Source organism: Phlebotomus papatasi, chromosome 3, assembly GCF_024763615.1.
Source record: "Phlebotomus papatasi isolate M1 chromosome 3, Ppap_2.1, whole genome shotgun sequence".
Taxonomy (NCBI): Eukaryota; Metazoa; Arthropoda; class Insecta; order Diptera; family Psychodidae; genus Phlebotomus; species Phlebotomus papatasi.
The window spans coordinates 5,059,791-5,079,683 of NC_077224.1; the positions used below are offsets into that span (position 1 = coordinate 5,059,791).

Consider the following 19,893-nt stretch of genomic DNA (forward strand, 5'->3'; position numbering starts at 1 on the left):
TTTGGGAAATGAGAGAAAAAAATAAATGTTCAAAGGCTGCTGCATTCAAAGGCAGACCACTTTCCCCTAAGTCTTCAATATCTGTACACCACATCCGACCTTACTTTCCGCGCATTGCACATCGTCAAATATTTCGCAGCCATATTTGTTTCCCGATTTAATTTAGAAATTTTTACTTAAATTTGATATAATATTACTATACACATCACATTTTAAAGAATATAATTTTCCCAGTATTACAAAAATTAATGAATTACTTAACTCACCAACCATTTTGAGGAAACTGAAGAACGTCTTGCAACTCTTTTGCAATACGACTCCATGATCCAACATGAATTTGCAAATTTTTCGTAAATAATTTCCCTCAAAGGAACACTTTTCCTCTACCTGCATTCGTAATATCAGCATCAGAAGGATCAGAAGTATAATTTTCTAAATCTGAAAGATTCCTTCTAGAACACGCACCATCAACAAAAATTTGCGATAACTTAAACAAGTAAATCCGGCTCACTAGACCAAAAGCTATTCCACATAAACAAGTTCACAAGATTTTTCTCTTGACTATTTAACAATTTACACAGAAAAACTGTCGGGAAATTGCAAGGAAATTGCAGAAAAACACCGAGAAAATTTCTTAGCGTCCTCCGGCTTTTGAAAGAAAAAAAAGTGAATCTTGCGTGGCGGGATAAAAGTTCATAGAGTCGATGAAAAATCGAATCTCCAGGGTAGCATCAGCGCCTCTAGCGGAATTATTAAGTAGTTTGAATTGAAGCTGAGTGCGTTGTTTTTTGACAAAAATAAACAAATTTTTTACCACAAAATATGCCCAAAAGACGGGGAGGAGACGAGGATTCGCGTGAGTATCATTGAGAGTGATTCCGGAAGTGTCGTTTGGCTAACTGGGAAAATATATTTGCAGAGAGCGGCATGCAAACTGCCCGAGGACGCCTAAAGGGGATTCTGCAGGATTTAGCTGGACAGAGTGACGATGAGGACACTCCATCCCGCCACAATTCCTCCAGCGGAAGCCCCCGGAAGAAAATCAGCAAGAAAGATGCTTCAGTGGTGCCTCAAGTTCAGCATTCGTACGTGATGAAGCTCTTTGACCGGAGCGTGGATTTAGCTAAATTCGACGATCGGACTCCTCTGTATCCCATTTGCCGGGCCTGGATAAGAGGAGCATCAGGACTTCAGAAGAGGTAGGTTACCTAGGAACTTGGGTTGCTTAGAATAAATTAAATTGGATATTTTTGCGAGTGCAGGAATCGAGGATTTGCTCAGAAGAAGACACGCCAGTACTATGAGCACAAAGTGGACTTGCTGTCCATCATCAAGGAAGACAAGCACAAGGAAGTCCTGGTGGATCTCCTTCCACCGCCCGAGAAGAAGCGCGTCAGCCGAATTCCTGATTTACTGCCCTGCCAAGAGGATTTGGACAAGGACAACGTCAAAATTGACTATGTAAGATTTTCCCTCCCAAGTAGCATTTCTCGGTAATTTTTCTAACTGCAATTTGCCTCCACAGGATCTCGATGACCCACCGATGACCAAGGAAGAGATACTCCAGGAGATGATACCGCGTTGGAAGAACGTAAGGACCAATTGGATGAATCAGGCCAAAAAGGCAGAGGCGCGCTACGAGAAGAGCCTGCAAATCATCGATGCACTCTTCCAAACTCCCGAAGGCGAGGAAGAATAATGCAGAAGAAATGGCATAAAATGTATTCTTTGAGGCAAAAACAAATAATAATACAGAAAAATTTAAGTAGAACACTTTAAGAGTTTCTCTTCATTTTCTCCCAAACTCAGGGAAACCCCAACACTTTCCCATCTTCATCCCTCTGATTCTGACACGATACCATGCTGAGAATGTCTGGTGCCTATAAATGACTCACGCAGCATGATGGAAGACTCATTCTTCATCGGTCGTCTGGATTGACCTGACCAAGAGTCTCAGTGCGCTTTTAACCGGCAAAAGTTTTAACTGTGCTACAAAATTAAATAAAAATGCAGAAAATTTGCGTTTTTCTTTGCATCGTGGCTTCCATTTTCATGTTCACGGCCACTTTTCCTCTTGGTGAGAAGGAATTGGATGATCTAATACACAGTTTGCAGGACATAAGGAATCAGTATGAAATGGAACATCTAACTACTCGAGGTAAATGACATTTCTAATCAAATCAGTGATAAAATTGGATAAAATACATTTAGGATTCGCATCATTTACCGTTTACCGGTACTCAACCGATTTAAATCGATTCATAAATCACTCAATAGATTCCACAAAATAGTTTAAAGTGTAATAAAAATTACTTATCGGTAAATAACCGGCTCATTACCGCTTCACAACCGATTTATAAATCACTCAAAATATTTTCCAAAATACACCTCAGGAGTAATATAATTGAATTTCATATAAAAAAAAATTTACCGGTAAATAACCGGTTCATTACCGATTCAAAACCGATTGGAACCAGTTCAGTTTTATAGGAAATTCCAAGACCTTTCCAACGAGCCCAAGCATGACCCCATTCGCTTGATAAATGCGCTCCAAGAAAATTAATTAATAAATCATAAAAGCCTTTCAAAATGGAAAATTGGTACTGAAGTGCACAATTTAGAACGTTTTAGCATGATATTTACAAAATTTCAAGACCTTTCCATTAAATCCAAATTTAACCAAATTGGCTGGAAAATAATCCCTCCAGAGAGGTTAAACATATACATTCGAAAATTCAATACAGTAATTTTCTCAGGTCAAAGGTATATTATACGCAGAGGTGAGCAAAAACCGTTTCAAACCGAATAAACGTCAAATGAAAATTGTACGTCAATGGTCAAAATGCTACCTGGGTATGAATTCTGAGATGGTGAGTTTTTCACGTTAGAAATTCACGGCTCTGGGATCACCTTTAGTAAGTATTTTGTCAAGCTTTCGTAAAAACTTTCATGTAAATTCTTAAATACTGTGAGTGTTTCACGTGACACTTTTTATGAAAGCTTCACGAAACATTTACAGCAAATGATCTAAAACCGTGAGTTTCTCATGTGAAAAACTCGCGCATCTCAGAATTCATAGTCTGAACATTTTGACGTGTATTCGGTTTTAAACGGTTCTTGCTCACCACTGATCTATAGTACAGTATTCTAAATAAACAAAAACTTTTAGAAAGGGGTTAGGGGGAAAAGGAAAAGCACTTTCGACAATAAATTACAGTAGACTCTCTCAAATTCGGGCATTTGGGACCAAAATGTCACCCGAAGTAGAGAGAAATTCAGGCGACAAACTTTTTGAAATGCAACGATTTTTTATCCATCTTCATACACATATTGAGTTTACATACTCATATTTATTGTAAATTGCATGAAAATCCCTTAATAATGCAAAATTACATCAAAACTATGGCAAACCATGCTAAATTTGAGCATATTTGCTTAATTTGATAATCAATCAAACTTGAAAAATGACAACAAACTTTTTTCAAATATAACTGCTGCCCGAATTAAAAAGTAGCCCGATCTTAAAAGAGCCAAAAGAGCCGAATTAGCGAGAGTCTACTGTATCTCCTTAATGAAACTACACAGCTCTCTCCGATATCCGGCTGACGTAGGGACAAAATGATATTTGGGTTTCTTGAATATGGTCAGTGGTTTTCCTATTTTGCGCTGCGTCAATTTATTTTCTGTCGAAAAACAACAGAATTTTCTTTGTGGTGTGCTTACGTTTCCTTTTGTACCACAATTAAGCATCAAAGGCTTTGATAAAATGAAAATAACATTTTAGTTCATGCTGGACAAGCTACAGACTTAGTAAAAAAAAAGTTTGAATTCATCAACCGTCAGTGTTTGGCAGCTATCTGCCGAATATCGAAGTGCCGGATATCGGAGAAAGCTGTGTAGAATTTTAGTGAATATAAAAATGTATTCGAAATAATAAAAAATATTATACTATCCCAGCGAGCATAGTTAGCTGAGAAAAGCAGCGTTTTCAAGATATTTTTGCTTAATCGATCAGCAAAAAAGTATGCTGATCGGTTAGCAGTTATCGAACAAAAAAAAGTGTTAACCAAATATATGAAAATGGCACTGCCTCGCGTATATCATTTTAATGTCAGCAGAATTCAGCTGAAAATACATAATGTTTTCAGCTGAATTGAAATCGGTTAGCATTTGGTGCTCGCTGGAATATTCAGTTAAATATTTCATTTTGATTAGTGAAGAGCTCCAACATTCATGAAAAATAATTCTTAATTGTGAAAATAAGTGTTTAAGGATGCTTAGGGAATTAAAAACAAGGTCAAAAGCGTTAAAATGAAAGATTGCGCTGTTTTTTTTTATTAAATGCTAAACGCTATATTAGTGTTATTGGTATTTTAATTGAAAATTTCAATTGGCCAGTGATAGGGTGAAAGGAACATCTATTGACACTTTAAGAACTCGTGTCAGCACCTATTGACACCCTACTCTGTATAATTTGGGATACGAAATTTGAACATCTTTGTTTATAGTAAAAGGTATATTACAGAAAAAACGTTGTATTACTTATATTTTACTAGATACATTAAATAATTTTCAACATTTTGACAAAAGTGTCAATAGGGGTTCCCTGTCGAACAGACGTTCCCCCGACCCTACTACATTATTGCAATCCAAAGGTCTCACGGTTAATTCAATTCAATTCAATTTATTGATAACACACAAAATAGGGTGGTTCCCTGTTACAAATTTGTGTTAACTCGAGCGTCGATCCGTCGATATCGTGCCGATCTACCTCAAGCAAATTTCCAGTGTTTCCAGTGCAGTACAATAAAATTTACCATTGGAATTGTCTGTACGAAATTTATAATGTTACACAAACATACAGTAGACTCTCTATCAATTGGGCATTTGGAGCAAAATGTCGTCCGGTTTGTTGGTAGATTTGGGTGTCAAAGCCTTTGTAAATTCCACAAAAAGCGCTCAATTATAAAGAATCACGATAAAATAGGAAGAACTACAGCGAATTTGAGCGAATTAGCTTCATAATTAAACGTGAAGATTGTCAACAAAATTTTCCGTCTGATTGAAGAGGAACCGATTGAGCGAGAATCTACTGTATATTATTTAATTGCTTACATCGATAGATAAACTATCTAAAAATATACTATAAATATATCAAAATTTATTCGAAGTTTTTTGAAAGATACAGAGCCGAAAGCAAATGAGTACGAGCAGATTTGTACTAAAGATTAAAAAAAAACTTTATGGACTGAATAAAATGAATAAAGGCTTCCATATTAAATTCTCTTCTAGTTGAACTAAAAGCATGTGAAAGCCACAATTTGGTCATAAAAATGCATTTGAAAAAAAAAACGATTTCACGATTTTTTCGGATTTTCTTAGGTTAACTATGAAATACACTAATGAAAATTTATTTATTTTTTAGGTTTTGTTTAACAAAAATGTTAAAATAAAGGTCTCTTGTTTTTAGTTAAGTTCTGAATGCTTTAGGGGGAAGTGGGACACCTTTGAATTGGGGCAGCTTTGGAATTGTAGTACAGTAGACTCTTCGATATCCGGCTGACTGGGGGACAAAATGACATTTAGGTTTTTTGAATGATCAACGGTTTATCTATTTTGTGCTCTGTGAATTTATTTTCTGTCTGGCAAAAAACAAGAGAATTTTCTTCATGGTGTGCTTATGTTTCATTTTTTATCACAATTATGTATTAAAAACTTCGATACAATGTTAATAATACTTTAATTCACTCTGGACAAACTTCATGTTTAGTGAAAATAATTTTGAATATATCAACCGCCAGTGTTTAGCAGCTGTCACCCGGATATCGAAGTGCTGGATATCGAAGAGTCTACTGTATACTGCTCAAGCTCACCTGGAATTATATCTGGGTTATTATCCCATTCACGTCGCTGCAGCAATAACACCACGAGGCAATCCGTTCAAGTCCACACTTTATTCTACTTCTTCTTCTCATACAATACAACAATCCGGGAAACCTTACAACTACTTATCTATCTATATACAATATTTACATTATGTACATAACAGAAATTGAGCTTTTTTCTCCTATTTTTGAGTGAAACTGGACCTTATTATGATATAATTTAGCTCAACAAACCAATTGCGAAGCTAAATTGCGTCATGATAAGGCTCAATGCCATTTAAAAATAGGAGAACAAAGCCCAATTTCAAAGGTGCCCCAATTCAAAGGTGCCCCAATTCAAAGGTGCCCCACTTCCCCCTACTAGTGTCATTGGAATCGCCATTGAAAATTTTTTGTATTTATTATCCTCAGGAAACCAAAATCATCCAGATTTGAAAACTACCTCCAATAAAAACTACCGAAAACCAAATCTCGATTCGGACAAAAAATCCCTCCTGTACGATTACTATGCTAATACTATGGCTCCGATCTACAGCAAGAAGTCGTTTATGCCAATCCGAGGCAAAAAGGACTCACAACCTGCTTTTAAGGAAGTTGAAGTCATTGAACCACAGCCAACAAATAAAAATCAAAAATCATCAATTTATGGATCATACTCAAAAGGAAACTTCAACGATGAGGCTGACCAATACGGATTTGAGAATTTCTACAAAAGGAATTTTGAAGATTTTGGAAGTTACAACTAAATGTTGAGGAAGCATAAAATATGTGTAGTTTTATTTGAATAATGTAGTTTGAATTGGAGTGATTTTTCAAATCGCAAAATACATGTTACCCCTTAAGTGATTCTCTTAATTTAAGAGTTTTCTTTGATATGAACTGGTTCAAATCTACGATTTTCACTTGGACTTTTCTAAACGCGTACAATTGAGAAAGAGACCAAGGTAGAAGTACGAATTGAGAAAGAGAAAATAAGATTAATAAATGGAAAGATGTAAAAGACGTAGGAGCAAAAGAGAGAAATCCAGCTGGTAGTGAATTAACTTACAATATTTGCAACAAGCCTCACTCAATCGTGGACATTCATTTGTGGTGGAATGTGAAGTTTTGTCCACAGAAGGACAAATTAATCATTTTAGAATTAAATAATATCTCACTGGTGTAAGTTATCATCTTTTTCTTAGGTTTGTACTTTGTGAAAATTGTGCTTTTAAATCTTTTTTATGCTCATCAATGATTTAGTGAGTGTATTGGCTGTAATATTTAATGGAAATTATTGAGTGAAATGTTGCTATTTTAAGATGAATGAGTATTGGTTCGAACGACGTCATATTTTACTGGGAAATAAAATTGCTGAGTGGAGAAAAAAATATTATAACATTCGATTGTTGTCGATAAATACGATAAATTAAAAAGTGTATCTTATTAAATCTTATAGCACGCAATCAAGTTTAATTAATATAAATATCCCAATCTCACATAATTTATTCACTATTCTTCGGGAGATTCTCAAAGTGGTAAGGCTAAAGTTTATCATAGTGGTTCATGGGCAAGAGGGCTCCTCATGAATTAAAGAACAAACTTTTGGGTTGAAGATCAAATTAAAGTGAACAATATCCGCTCCATAAAAACCTGTTCATGAGCTATTAAAGTGGTTGTCTTCATCTGTAAAATACTGATTTACCTCACTGGTACACCCATTTAGTCAGTGTAAGGTCACGTCATAAGTGCCGTGTATTCTTGGCCCCGGACACAAAACGTCACAATTACCTTTATAAGAAAAAATATAACATAACAAACTACTTATACATTCAGGTAAATCCTTCAATATTCTGAATCACAAGATGTGCATCAACCCCTTGTTATGCGAAGATAATCGAGAAACAAACCCAATATTTCACCGTGTTAAAGTCTTTCATTATATTCCACGAATGAATGATTAGATTGTGCTTTTTTTCTAAAAAAAAAAAGGTGTTAAATTGAATTAGAGATTGTAGTTTTTATGCTGAAATCTCAAGAATAAAATGGGGAATTCTGGACAATGATTTCCAAAGATGCTGACTTAAACAGAGTGTTAATGCGCATTTTGTTGTGAATCTGTCGAATGATTTGAGTGAAATGAGCCAAGATGAGGAGATCAGAAGGTCAAATACATAAGTGATCATTCTGATAAGAAGAAATGTTGTTTTTAGTACTTTAACAGCAATTTAATTTACACTAGGCTATTACTGGAAGCTCTCTCTCTCTGCAACCATGGGAAGAATCTTTACCGTGATTTCGCTTGGTTTGGTGCTATTGGAGTTGTTTAGCGGTGTTAGCTCACTTCCATATTCAAGTAAGTTCATCAAAATCTTTGTCAGCAAGAAAAAGTGAAAACGATTACTAATGCATTTTTAAGGGTGTGAAAAAGGGTAAGACCTTCCGTTGATTTATGGATAATACTCTACCTTTTTTTAGGTAAACCTATTACCTAATCATCTACTGATAGCTAATCTTTCTCTGACTGTTCCAAAAGACATTAAAATGTTAAGACAAATAGTAATATTGCCTTGAACTTCAAATTGTAGATTAGAACTTTTAATTTAAGAGAAAACCTATCATTATGTTAAATTCTAATCATTTCAGTTATAGGGGAAGGTGGGGCTACAGTTAAAACGCTATTTTAGCAAATTATTAAAAAAAAACTAAAAGTCGGGCTTTAGCGTAATGTAATTCAGCGGAGGCAGCCAAAATCCCAAATTGGCCAAAATCCCAAATGCCGAAATCCCGAAAGGACCAAAATCCCGAGAGAACCAAAATCCCGAAGCTAAAATCCCGAATACACAAAATCCTGAACGGGATGAAATTACAGTGCCCGCTCTCTAATCCGGATCGCCGTAATCCGGACGAGTTATCGACGGTTACGGAAAATGAATTATCCTGTGATCTTTTTATTTAATAAATGAAGTATAATAGCATAGAATTCTCTAATTATATCTTTTTAAACTTCTTTAAAACTTTTATTCTAATTCTAGAAAAAAACCTAGTATTATATTTTCAAGACGTTGAACAAATTCAAAAAAATCCATCCGGATTACGAAACGGATAACTGTCATATTGTCTCCCAATCATTCGGATTACGAAGCGGGTACTGTATATGGAGGATATTCTGTGGAATAATTTCCCAAGCCGCAGAAAATTTCCCTTTGCCTCCAGCAAGCGCGAGTGCAATCATAGAAATAGTTAAGACACTTTTAAAAATTTGGAATTTCGGCTTTCTGGATTTTGGCTTTCGGAATCATGGCGTTCGAGATTTTGGCTTTCTGAAATTTAACCGGGACCCGTAGTTTCGATATACAAGAATGTCCTTTAATGTCCTTTAAAAATAATGCGAAAAGGATTTTCAATACACAGAAAAAATATTTTGTAAAATCGTTCGTAAATGTTTGTGAAATCCTATTGAGGATTTACGAAATGCTCTTGAATCACATAACCCACAAACAAGTTCGTAAAAGTTTGTACTTTTTTCACAAACATTGTTCGAAAATTGATCATTTGATGAAAATTTTTTGTACTTTTACAAACACTTGTTCGTAAATGTTCGTAAACACACAAAAAATGTTCGTAAAATTTTGTCATTTGTTCGTAAATTTTTGCCAGATAAACAAAAATTTACGAAGAAATACGAACAAACGACAAAATTTTTGTGTGTTTACGAACATTTACGAACAAATGTTTGTAAAAGTACAAAAAATGTTCGTCAAATGATCATTTTACGAACAATGTTTGTGAAAAAAGTATACAAAATTTTACGAACTTGTTTGTGAGTTATACGATTCACGAGCATTTCGTAAGTCTGCCATAGGATTTAGCAAACATTTACAAACAATTTTACAAAATATTTTTTTTCTGTGTAGAACCCCACCTTCCCCTACCTGATTGTTTTATTTTTTAGCAGATCCCTGAAGACTTTAAGAGATTTCTAATCAGTAAATTCTTATGTTAACTTATAGTAAACTTATAGTAAAACTTATAGTAAAAAAGCATTTTCCTCTACCTGAAGGGGAAATTGGTTTTTAGAGTCATTTTTCGAAATTATTTTGTAGAAATTTTGTGGAACATTGAAACAAATGTTTACATCCTTGGGGCAATTTATGGTATTTTGTTATGCTTTATTTCTATCTCTTGTGAATGAAAGAAATGTCCAGTTAGCATATTTTGATGGTAATGGCTCCGGTACATCTTTTAGATCGGGAATATTTCTTGAAGTCTAAATTCGAATACCTTTCTTGCTCACATGCTCTGCATATGTCTATCTCATCTCATTCTTTCGTACTCTTCTTCTTCTTTTAAACATCACAAGAAATTCAATTTAGCTCAATCGAATTTGCAGTGCGAGAGATAGACATATGCAAAACGTGTGAAAAAGAAAGAGATGTGCATTTTGATTTTGTGACATTTTCTTGATCTAAAAGACGTGCCGGAGCCATTATGAACTATTTTAGTATATAATTTTGTAAATATTCTTAAGATCAAAACCTGATAAAAAGAAAACTGACAGTTTTAGTTTTTTCTGATCATTCGACCAAAAATGCTTGTTGTATAAATTAGTCTCGGTCTCCCATAGGGAAGACTGGGGCAAAATTTGTCAAAACGAAAAGTTCAATATTCACTATTTTCTAAAATAAAAGAGACTCAGGCTTGAAATTTCTATTACAGAAAGCCTTCATGAACCTTCTTAAACTCACTAAGTTTCAAAGCATTCGAGGAAGGATTATGTAAAATAAAAACGAGCCCTATTTTTGGAATATTTGGCTTACAGAAAATATCAATACTGATTAGCTCAATTTAAGTACATTTCTCGTTAAGATAGAGAAAAATTATCTTCGACAAAGTTGTAGAGGAATAAATTTCCTATAAAAATATGTCTATTTGATATTTTTAACGTTTGCGAGAGTAGAACGTCACAAATTATCCGAAGACTGACAAAATTTACCCCAGCAATTTTGAGAATCTCCACAAAATCGACTTTTATGGGTCCGGCACACCTTTTAGATCAGGAAAATTTCATGAAGTCGAAATTCGAATCCCTTTTTATCTCACATGCTTTGTATTTGTCTATCTCATTCTCTCACACTCTTCTTCTTTTTTTAAACATCACACCAAATTCAATTTAGCCCAATCGAATTTCGACTTCATGAAATTTTCCTGATCTAAAAGGTGTGCCGGAGCCATTAGAAAATGATTCGAAAATCACATTTCTTTCGAGATAGAGGAAAATAGTCTTCTGCAATGTTGTAGAGCAGTAAATTTCCTATAAGAATATGCTCATTATAAAACGTTAAAGTTTTCTCAGATCTCGTGAAAAAATTAAATATGCGTTTTGACAGGTTTTGCCCCAGTTTTCCCTACTATCAAAATTTTGCAGAAGAAGGCATCCGCAGCGCTTCAGAGCTGTGAAAATTCTTTAAATTATTTTCAAAATTTTTATCAATAAGTCATACAATTCCTCAAATTTTCCATCAGAATTTGTGTCTTGGGGATGTTGCAAGACTTTCCAAATCCATCAAACACTGAATTAGTAATTTTTACTCGGTTTTGGTTATCCAGGGACATTTTTTTAATTGGTTTTAAGTACCCCTAGGAAAATTGTGTTGGACGTTAATGCTCTAAAAGTGTATTCAATTTTTCGTGTTCAGAAAGAAAAATCAAATAATTGTGGAAGATCGTTTTAAATTCTTATCTCATTTCTATGTCAAGTTGTGATTGTAATACGGGCTTCAGACCAGGCTTAGCCACAAGGCTTAACTTCTCTAATTTCTTGTCAGTCGAAAATTTATGGAAAATTTTTGTCTTAGAAATAGACTATTAGGGGAATTAATCTTATCAGAAGAACAAATTAAATTGGTTGCTATTAGGATTTGGAGACCTTCGGTAACTGGGTTAAACCGGTTAAACCTATAGTCTGAATCTGAAGATGGTCTAATGCCTCAATTTTTTTTTTCAGAATACGGAAGATCATGCAGCGATATTGGATGTCTATCTTCCGAAGTCTGTGTCATGGCATTTGATTCGTGCTCTTATGGCCAGCGCGAGAATAAAGAGTGTGGTCGGTATCCGACATGTCGCAAGAGCGGATCTGGAGGAAGTACCGTACCAGGTTAGTTAAATTACACGGCTTCAATCTAAATTAGAGGATAAGATAAATCATTGTGCTTGTCTCATCGTCATTGCATGAGGAATCTATCAATCTCCCGCAGGTGGTTATCTGAATCCGTTGCCGGAAAACACGAGAGTGTCCCAGTCACAAGATCGTGAGATTAACACCAACTACAATGGGAATCCAAATTATCAAGCACCTCCGTATGGTGGTTCCAATGCCTTCCCACCTCCACAGCAACCTTTCCCTCCATCCGGTAGCTATCCCAATTACTATCCCCAGAATCCCCAATATCCACAGAATCCCCAGTATCCACAGCCAGGATATGCACCAGGTGGACAGCAGCCATATCCTGGCCAACAGCCATATCCTGGTCAGCAGCCTGGCTACTACAATCCTCAACACACCACGGAACCCAGTCTATGGCATCAATTTCTGTACAACAAGAGCGGGGCTAATTCACATCTGGCCAATGGCAATCCCATCATGACCCTCACCTTACTTCTCGCGGTCATTCTCTCAGCATGGCGATACATTAACTAAACAAAAAAATGCCAAATCTAATTAATTACAAAAGAGCTTCCCTAGATCTCGTACTAATACCATTTTGTACTGCTAGTCATCGGGTCTCTCAAATTAATCAACTTACCTAAACTAACACAGAGTACTTAAAACTTCCTGAAATTACAAACACTTCCAGAAAACGGGTTTATTGTCCCGAAAATTTCCCAACCACCAAGTTTTTTCTAAAATATCAATTTAGTGTCCGTTAATCACGATATTTCTAGACACTTTGCAAAAAAAACACCATTCACATTGTATAAGCAAATTTTAAACTATATTAATATGTATCAGAATTGAGCGCAGACTTCCGGACGGCCTTGATTAATTTTTGAGGACATTGAGCATATTTTGTGTTTACGGAAGGCACATAATGCATAATGTTGAGAAGTTGGGATGTTGATAAAGTTACAAAATGCCTATGAACTCTAACAAGTATTAAATTGAACAAATTTACAGTCTAAATTACTATATTTACTTGGTAAACTAATTAATGTGAAGAGCCTTTGGAAATTTCACATATCAACAATTTACACACAGTATTATGATTTTGTCAACAATTTAAGTGAATAATAGCAAAATTACGGGTTGTTTTAAACCAATTGCAGCTGGAAAAAAATTATTATCATTGCAATATTTCAATTAAAAAAAAGAATAAAGAAAATTTATGCGTATCTCTTAAATTAAGAGGAGTGCTAACGATTGGTTTATCACGTGCATTACATGCTATCACTGTGAGAAAATCGATTTGAAAATCCTCAGACTGTTGAAAATCCTCAGACATTAGTCTCAAGGTAAAAGAAAAGTGTTTCTATTCTTTAGCCTAGCTTTTCCGTGAAAACAAATAATTTGTAAATCATTACGGGTATTTTTCCAATATTTAAATTGAGAAATGAAAAAAAATCCCGTAGGAAAATTTACAGACAAGCATTATTAGCAGTAGCGCTGCTAATAATGCCGATATTCAAAATAGTCTGCGAAAAAAGTTTGTTCATTCAATATTGCGAGAAGAAATTAATAAAGAAGTTGTATAATAATTTATTTGCAATGCAATTATACTAAGACACTCCGGATTTTAAAATCAGACCACCTAAAATATTTACCTTATTTCAAAGAACAAAATCAAGATTATGGTCAAGAAAATTTCTAGATTTTAGTATTCTTATGCCTAAAGAATCAAGAAACAATCCATGGCCTAGCATTCATAACTGGAGTTTGCCCAAGAAAAAAGACATTCGAAGATCAATTTCGAAAGCCAAAGAAAAAGCATTTGTACTTTATATTTCGTCCGCGTGGTGGCTGAAATACTTCCTGTTAGAATTTCGAAATACTTTTAAATGTCAACATACAGTAGACTCTCTCAAATTCGGGCATATGGGACCAAAATGTCACCCGAATTAGACAGAAATTCTGGCGACAATTTTTTTTGAAATGCAACGATTTTTTATTCAACTGCATATAAATATTGAGTTTGCATACTCATATTTATGCTAAATTTCAAGAAACCCCCTTAATAATGCAAAAACACATCAAAACTAAGACAAACCATGCCAAATTTGAGCATATTTGCTTCATTTGATAATCATAATCAAACTTGGAAAATAACAACAAACTTTTTTCAAATTTAACTGCTGTCCGAATTAAAAAGTAGCCCGATCTTAAAAATCTTGAGCAAAAACGAAGTGGGTACAAACACAAGTAGAATTTGATTCACCAATAGTGTCTTGGATAAAAGGTAAATGGAACTCTATTTGCACAAAAAGTCGTTGATATTCGAAGAATTCAAATTCAATTTCGAATTTTCATACTACATTTTCGAACAAGGTAGGGAAAATTTATGAAATTTTACACTAAAAAGCTCGCAAAAGATTTACTCAGTGATTATGGATTGATTAAATAATGGGACATAAGTAGTAATCAACACTTTGGCGTCTTCTGTACGGGAGAATTTCGAAATACAGCCCACTGTGCTATGCACCGGTGAGTCTCGGGAAATCTCCCCTAGTGGTTCATTCCTGAGATAAATTTTCTCCACTGGCAGACTGTCTATTTTATTTCGAAACGTTTCGAACGTCAATCACGCAGTGTTTTACAATTAAAGAATTTGTTAAAGAGTGGTAAAGTTAATATTTATGCTTGGTGGCGAACACTTTATAAGTAAAAGGAGATGGGGCACTCATCCTCTATATCAAAACCATCCTACCGCAGAATTTTATTTGACGACTTTTTGTTCGAAAATTCAAAACTGAGTTTGAATTCATCGAGAATTAGCGATTTTCATGCAAATGAGATCCATTTGTCTTTTAGCCAAGACACTATTAAAGAATCACACTTCGACTGTGAATGCGCGTAATTGGTAATAAACATACAATGTTGAAATATATAATTTTAAGATTTCTTGCCTTCCCAATAAAATTCTTAAATTTTCTAGATACAGTGGGTATCAATAGTTTGTTGCCTAAAATATGTTTGAGAAACCAAGTGGAAAAAATGATAGAAAAAATTACTTTTTCAAAATTTTCTTCTTGCAAATGAATTCCCTGTAATCCGTAGATCTTATTTATATATAAAAAAATTAAATAATTTCATTTCATATAAAAAATAATTGTTTTCCAAAAATTGATCGTTTTTGATACGTTGGCTAATTTGAAAGAGTAATTCAAAATGGGCAAAACATATGCAACAAAAATTCACAAGATTTTTTTTAAATAAACCTTTGAAAACTGAAAATATTCACATGGATCATTTTGTAATATGTGCGATATGTCTTTAGCTTAGTCTTTAACCCTTTAAGGACGATTGGAACACCGGTGTCCCATAAAGAAAATAATTTTTTCTGACTACCTGAAATTATTTTTTTCTTATGTTAGTACGTAATTGCAAAGTAGAAGGTTGAAGGAATCTAGGATATTTTTTGCAAGTCTCCAACTATTTGCTATATAGTAAATATTTAACCTTAAAAATGACTAATTTTTAAATTCTCATATTGAAAAATGATTTTAATTATTTTTTATACTTCTAATTTTTTCAAGCCAAACCGTTTTGGGAAAAGAAACTACAATATTTATACGTAATATTTTTCATTAGACTGAAAATTATTATTCATTGGTATTGTCAGAAAAATTACTTAAATTCTTGGGCTATTTTTGTCCCTATCGCTCGTAGAGGTAAAAATACATCGAATAAGAATCTTTTAAATGTTCCAAAGTCAGATGTAAGACGTTTCATTGATTTTGTTTATCGGTTAAATTTTTATTATTGATTTTCGGTCCGTAAAAAGTGTCTCGTCGTTAAAGGGTTAATCCAAAATAAGAAAACTTTCATTTTGAAACTAAATATTTAAAAGAAATCTTAAAACTTTACTCAAAATTGAAGCACTGACCAAGGAAATATCTGAATTTTAGTATTTAAAAAATTATAAAAAACTAAAATTTAAAAATTATATATCTCTTTAAGTAATTATTTCAAGATTTCTTGTCTTTTCATATTTTTGAAATCTTCAAATTTTCTTGATGTTGATTTTTTTTGAGAATAGAAGCAAATTATTTCTGATAAAACGTAACATTTTTGGTTTATTGATTGTCGTACGGCGGCGTTATCACACTTGCACATTAAAATTTTAATGTGATTCATATTAATTGTCGCTTGTGAGCGTCCAAATATGTTATTTGTGTCTTTGAGTCACTTAATATTCGGGGTCTTTCTATTTATTGATAAAGAAGTGGACTTGGCCGGCAAAAATAAGTTTAAATTTACCTAAAGCATAAATATTTTTCACATTAAAAAATTAAAGAGAAAATCGCATTAATTTTTCGCATTAATGCTATAAATCAATTTATATCAAATTTTGTGGGCCAAGTCTACCTTTTTATCAACAAATAGATCAAATTTTGAATATAAAATGATTCAAACACACAAATTACACATTTGGACTCTCATCAGCGACAATTAATGTGAATCATATTAAAATTTTAATGTGCAAGTGTGATAACACAGTTAATCTGTTATTTTTTAATACCGTAAAGAAGGCTCTCGAAATCGGTAGTTGAGAGATTTTAAGATTTATCACACGATAAACTAATTGTGAATTATTTAAAGAAAAAAATATAACTAGCGAGACCTAGGGAAATTTTATTTAACCTGGAGAAAAGACTTTTTAACGTGAACTCTCCACTAATTACCAAGAATTGTTTAACAGAAGCAATAGTAGAATAGTTTATATGGAAAACCAATGAATAGAAATTTCATGCCACTGAAAATCCATGCACTTGAGAGAAGTTTATTTTTCTCTTTGATGTGAAATTTTGCCTCCAAAAATGGAATGTATCGTTACCCAATTACGTAAATGGCATCATGATAATTGAGCTAACAGCACACCTTTCTTAACAAACAGATGTTAAAGTGTGTCTTTTTTTGTGGTTGTAATGGGAAAATTTGGAATTATGAAAAACGATAAGCCCATTTTGTTGAGGAAGCATTTTGGAAACTATCTCCGTCCTCATAATTATGCATGAGTCACAAGAAAATTTGCCTTTAGTGGTAGAATTATATTGTTCTGTTTTGACCATAAATAAATATAATAAAAAATCTGTTGAACTGTGAAATTTGCTGTTGAACTTTCTAGACACCTCCCACTCTTCGTTACCCTCAAATACTCCCGATAACACGTATAACTCTAGACCATCTGCACCTGTTGCTCCGGCTCCAGAACCCCCACGACCATCATACCCTACCAGCGGAGGTGGATCTTCCTATCCATCTTCGTCAGGCGGAGGAGGAGGCTACAACGTCAATCCCGGTGGATACGTTCCTCCTGGATATGGCTCTTATGGCGGTGGAAGTCATTATGGAGGCGGAAGCTCCTACGGCGGTGGCGGAAGTTCCTACGGCGGAAGAGGTAGCTCCTACGGCGGCGGTGGTAGCTCCTACGGCGGTGGCGGAAGTTCCTACGGTGGTGGTGGCTACCATCCACCGACGACCAAGAAACCCAAATCTTCCTCAGATTCCCTGAGCGGTTTCTTCTCAGGACTCATTTCAAGTGGTTTTGGTAGCCTAATTCAGAACGCCCTTGCGGGTGGTGGATCAGGTACCCGTGGAGGTACATCTGGTGGAAGCCTAAGTAGCCTATTCGGCGGAGGATCTTCATCTGGAAGTGGAGGAGGCCTAGGTGGACTCTTTGATACACGGCACCTCATTGAAAACCGCAATTTTGGTAGTCTCTTCAGTGAGAAAAACCCTTCAGGCGGAAGTACCAGTGGTACTGGTAGTCAAACTGCCTCAAGGGGTGCAGGCTACCCTACCCAACCGCCCTATAACAGCGGATACGCATCTATGTACAGTGGCTCTCCAAGCACTGGACAAACTGGAGCATCTCACCAGTCAGGAAATACTCAATATGGATGGAAAGTTTAAGAACTATTTGCAAATTTATTAAATAAAATTTTAAGTATTTCAATAATCTAATCATGGAATAGAACAGTGCCTGGTGCAAACAGTTTAGATTCTTACTCTGAAAAAAAATTTCTTGTTAAACGAACAAATGGATTTTGTTGAAATTTTGTCCAAAGTATGTTATTTACCAATTTGACAAAACTTTTTCTTGCATTTTGAATGGAAAAACACCCTTTTGACAAACTTTTAACAAGATACAGTTGGTCGCAAAATTGACTAAACTTTTCCATATTCTGTATGGAAGAACATACTTTTTACAAACTTGTCTTGTTTATTTGACAAAACATTTTTTTCAGAGTAGAAGTCAAGAAACAGGAATACTCAAAACCAGTTATTAACTATTCAAATTTTCAGGCCAAGATCAAAATCAAGGTAATTTCTAATATTTTCAAGACTTTAAAAAACATTAGGGGAAAATGCTCATAATTTGCACGGTCCCAAGCTTCATAATGACTAAAATTTTTCCTATGTTTCTGAATATATGTGACTCTGCAATATATTTTAGAAACAGAACATTTTCCTCTAGTTTTTAAAATGGGGACGATGAGTCATATTTATTGAAAAACACAAGAAAATTAAGTCGTTATTAAGCTTGAGACAGTGCAAAGCATGAGCACTTTCCCGTTAATTTTATTCTCGAAATTTTACGGCCGAAGTAAAAATTATATGGTTTAAAAAAGAATAGTTTTACAGTGTAAAAAAATTGTGTAAATAAATAAATCGTGTAAATTTACACAAGACATGCATTTTTATTAAAAATACTTGTTATTTACTCACTTTTTACACTTGTAAGGTTTTAAACATAAAATCTATTTCATATTCACACGTTTTCAATTTAAATTCACTTTTGTGTAACTTAGTAAATTTTCTTTTGTGTATACAAGAATTCTTCTTGCAATTTTGGAACGATAATCGTGATTCAAAAGTAAACTAATGATTTATAATTGTAAATCTCCTTTTTTTGTCTAGAGTTAACATGTACAAACATTGTTTAAAAGATTTTTTACGCACAATACCAGTTACGATAATTACATACTGAGCATATATCTATAGGATTGCCAAAAATTTACTCAAAAAGCAACAATTTATTATTTATCAAGGGGTGAATAAGTGCTTCTCAGAGTGCATACCGTGAGTGGCGATCAGCAAAATTGTGCCGATCTATACAAATCGGCGTGTTCAACAAAAACATTGACACATCGGCATGATTTTAGCAAAGAAACGACAGATTTAAATGTCAGTTCGCACCTAGGATGATTAACTAACAAATGGAGCATTTTAATTCAAAAATGGTATATTTTTCTTAAATTCTTTGTAATTTTTAAGCTTTAGATCCCATAAAAATAAATATAACACGAAATGGTAGCCACATATACAGAGAATATATTTTTAATGAATTTAAAATTTTACTGGTGTTACAAATAGAAAATTTTTCAGAAAAATTCAAAAAATTGTGAATTTTACGTCTTTTTCATAAAGGTTTTAGGAACTATTATCCTCGTGCAATCATTATGAATTTTGTGCTAATAACATAACATTAGATACTCTTTCATTTGGTAAAAGTTTTAAAATGATTGCATTTCGTTTTATACCAAAACTAAAAAAAACACTTAAGAAAAAATATACCACATTTTTGTACGAAAAATATAATATTTGAGAATGCTCTGCCCTGGTTCGCACTTATCAAGTACAAAGTTTGTTTAAACTCGCGTAATATCATAAATTCACTGATATTCTAGACTCACTCGGCAGACCGGCACGAAATAGATATAATTAGTGAGAAATCGCCAAATCGGTACAGTTACCAACTCTTTGTTATTTGTACAAAACAAAAGATTACAAGAATAAATAATGGTT

General features: G+C 34.0%; 2 protein-coding genes across 6 annotated transcripts; both read left to right on the plus strand.

Annotated features, from left to right (window-relative positions):
- Positions 1 to 753: 753 nt before the first annotated feature.
- Positions 754 to 1,773, plus strand: LOC129806560 (protein lin-37 homolog). Its single transcript, XM_055855239.1, has 4 exons — positions 754 to 856; positions 920 to 1,199; positions 1,263 to 1,461; positions 1,526 to 1,773. The coding sequence occupies exons 1-4, from the start codon at positions 823 to 825 to the stop codon at positions 1,697 to 1,699; spliced, it is 687 nt and encodes a 228-aa protein (XP_055711214.1). The 5' UTR covers positions 754 to 822; the 3' UTR covers positions 1,700 to 1,773.
- Positions 1,774 to 6,864: 5,091 nt separating this feature from the next.
- LOC129806551 (loricrin-like) lies at positions 6,865 to 18,774 on the plus strand. 5 transcript variants are annotated; one of them, XM_055855226.1, is made up of 4 exons: positions 6,865 to 7,046; positions 8,107 to 8,220; positions 11,872 to 12,024; positions 17,210 to 18,774. In XM_055855226.1, exons 2-4 carry the CDS (start codon positions 8,139 to 8,141, stop codon positions 17,995 to 17,997), a joined length of 1,023 nt encoding a protein of 340 aa, XP_055711201.1. In that variant the 5' UTR covers positions 6,865 to 7,046; positions 8,107 to 8,138; the 3' UTR covers positions 17,998 to 18,774. The 5 variants fall into 5 exon arrangements, with proteins under 5 accessions (XP_055711201.1, XP_055711197.1, XP_055711199.1 ...); XM_055855222.1 differs by having other exon boundaries at positions 6,921 to 7,069; XM_055855224.1 differs by having other exon boundaries at positions 6,929 to 7,700.
- The last annotated feature ends 1,119 nt before the right edge of the window (positions 18,775 to 19,893 follow it).

Excerpts from the sequence above, each read along its gene's own strand:
- LOC129806551 (XM_055855226.1), top strand. The coding sequence starts at position 8,139 with ATGGGAAGAATCTTTACCGTGATTTCGCTTGGTTTGGTGCTATTGGAG. Across the intron at positions 8,221-11,871 it reads TAGCTCACTTCCATATTCAA|AATACGGAAGATCATGCAGC; the intron begins GTAAGTTCATCA and ends TTTTTTTTTCAG. Across the intron at positions 12,025-17,209 it reads TGGAGGAAGTACCGTACCAG|ACACCTCCCACTCTTCGTTA; the intron begins GTTAGTTAAATT and ends TGAACTTTCTAG.
- LOC129806560 (XM_055855239.1), top strand. The coding sequence starts at position 823 with ATGCCCAAAAGACGGGGAGGAGACGAGGATTCGC. Across the intron at positions 857-919 it reads GGGAGGAGACGAGGATTCGC|AGAGCGGCATGCAAACTGCC; the intron begins GTGAGTATCATT and ends ATATATTTGCAG. Across the intron at positions 1,462-1,525 it reads ACAACGTCAAAATTGACTAT|GATCTCGATGACCCACCGAT; the intron begins GTAAGATTTTCC and ends TTGCCTCCACAG.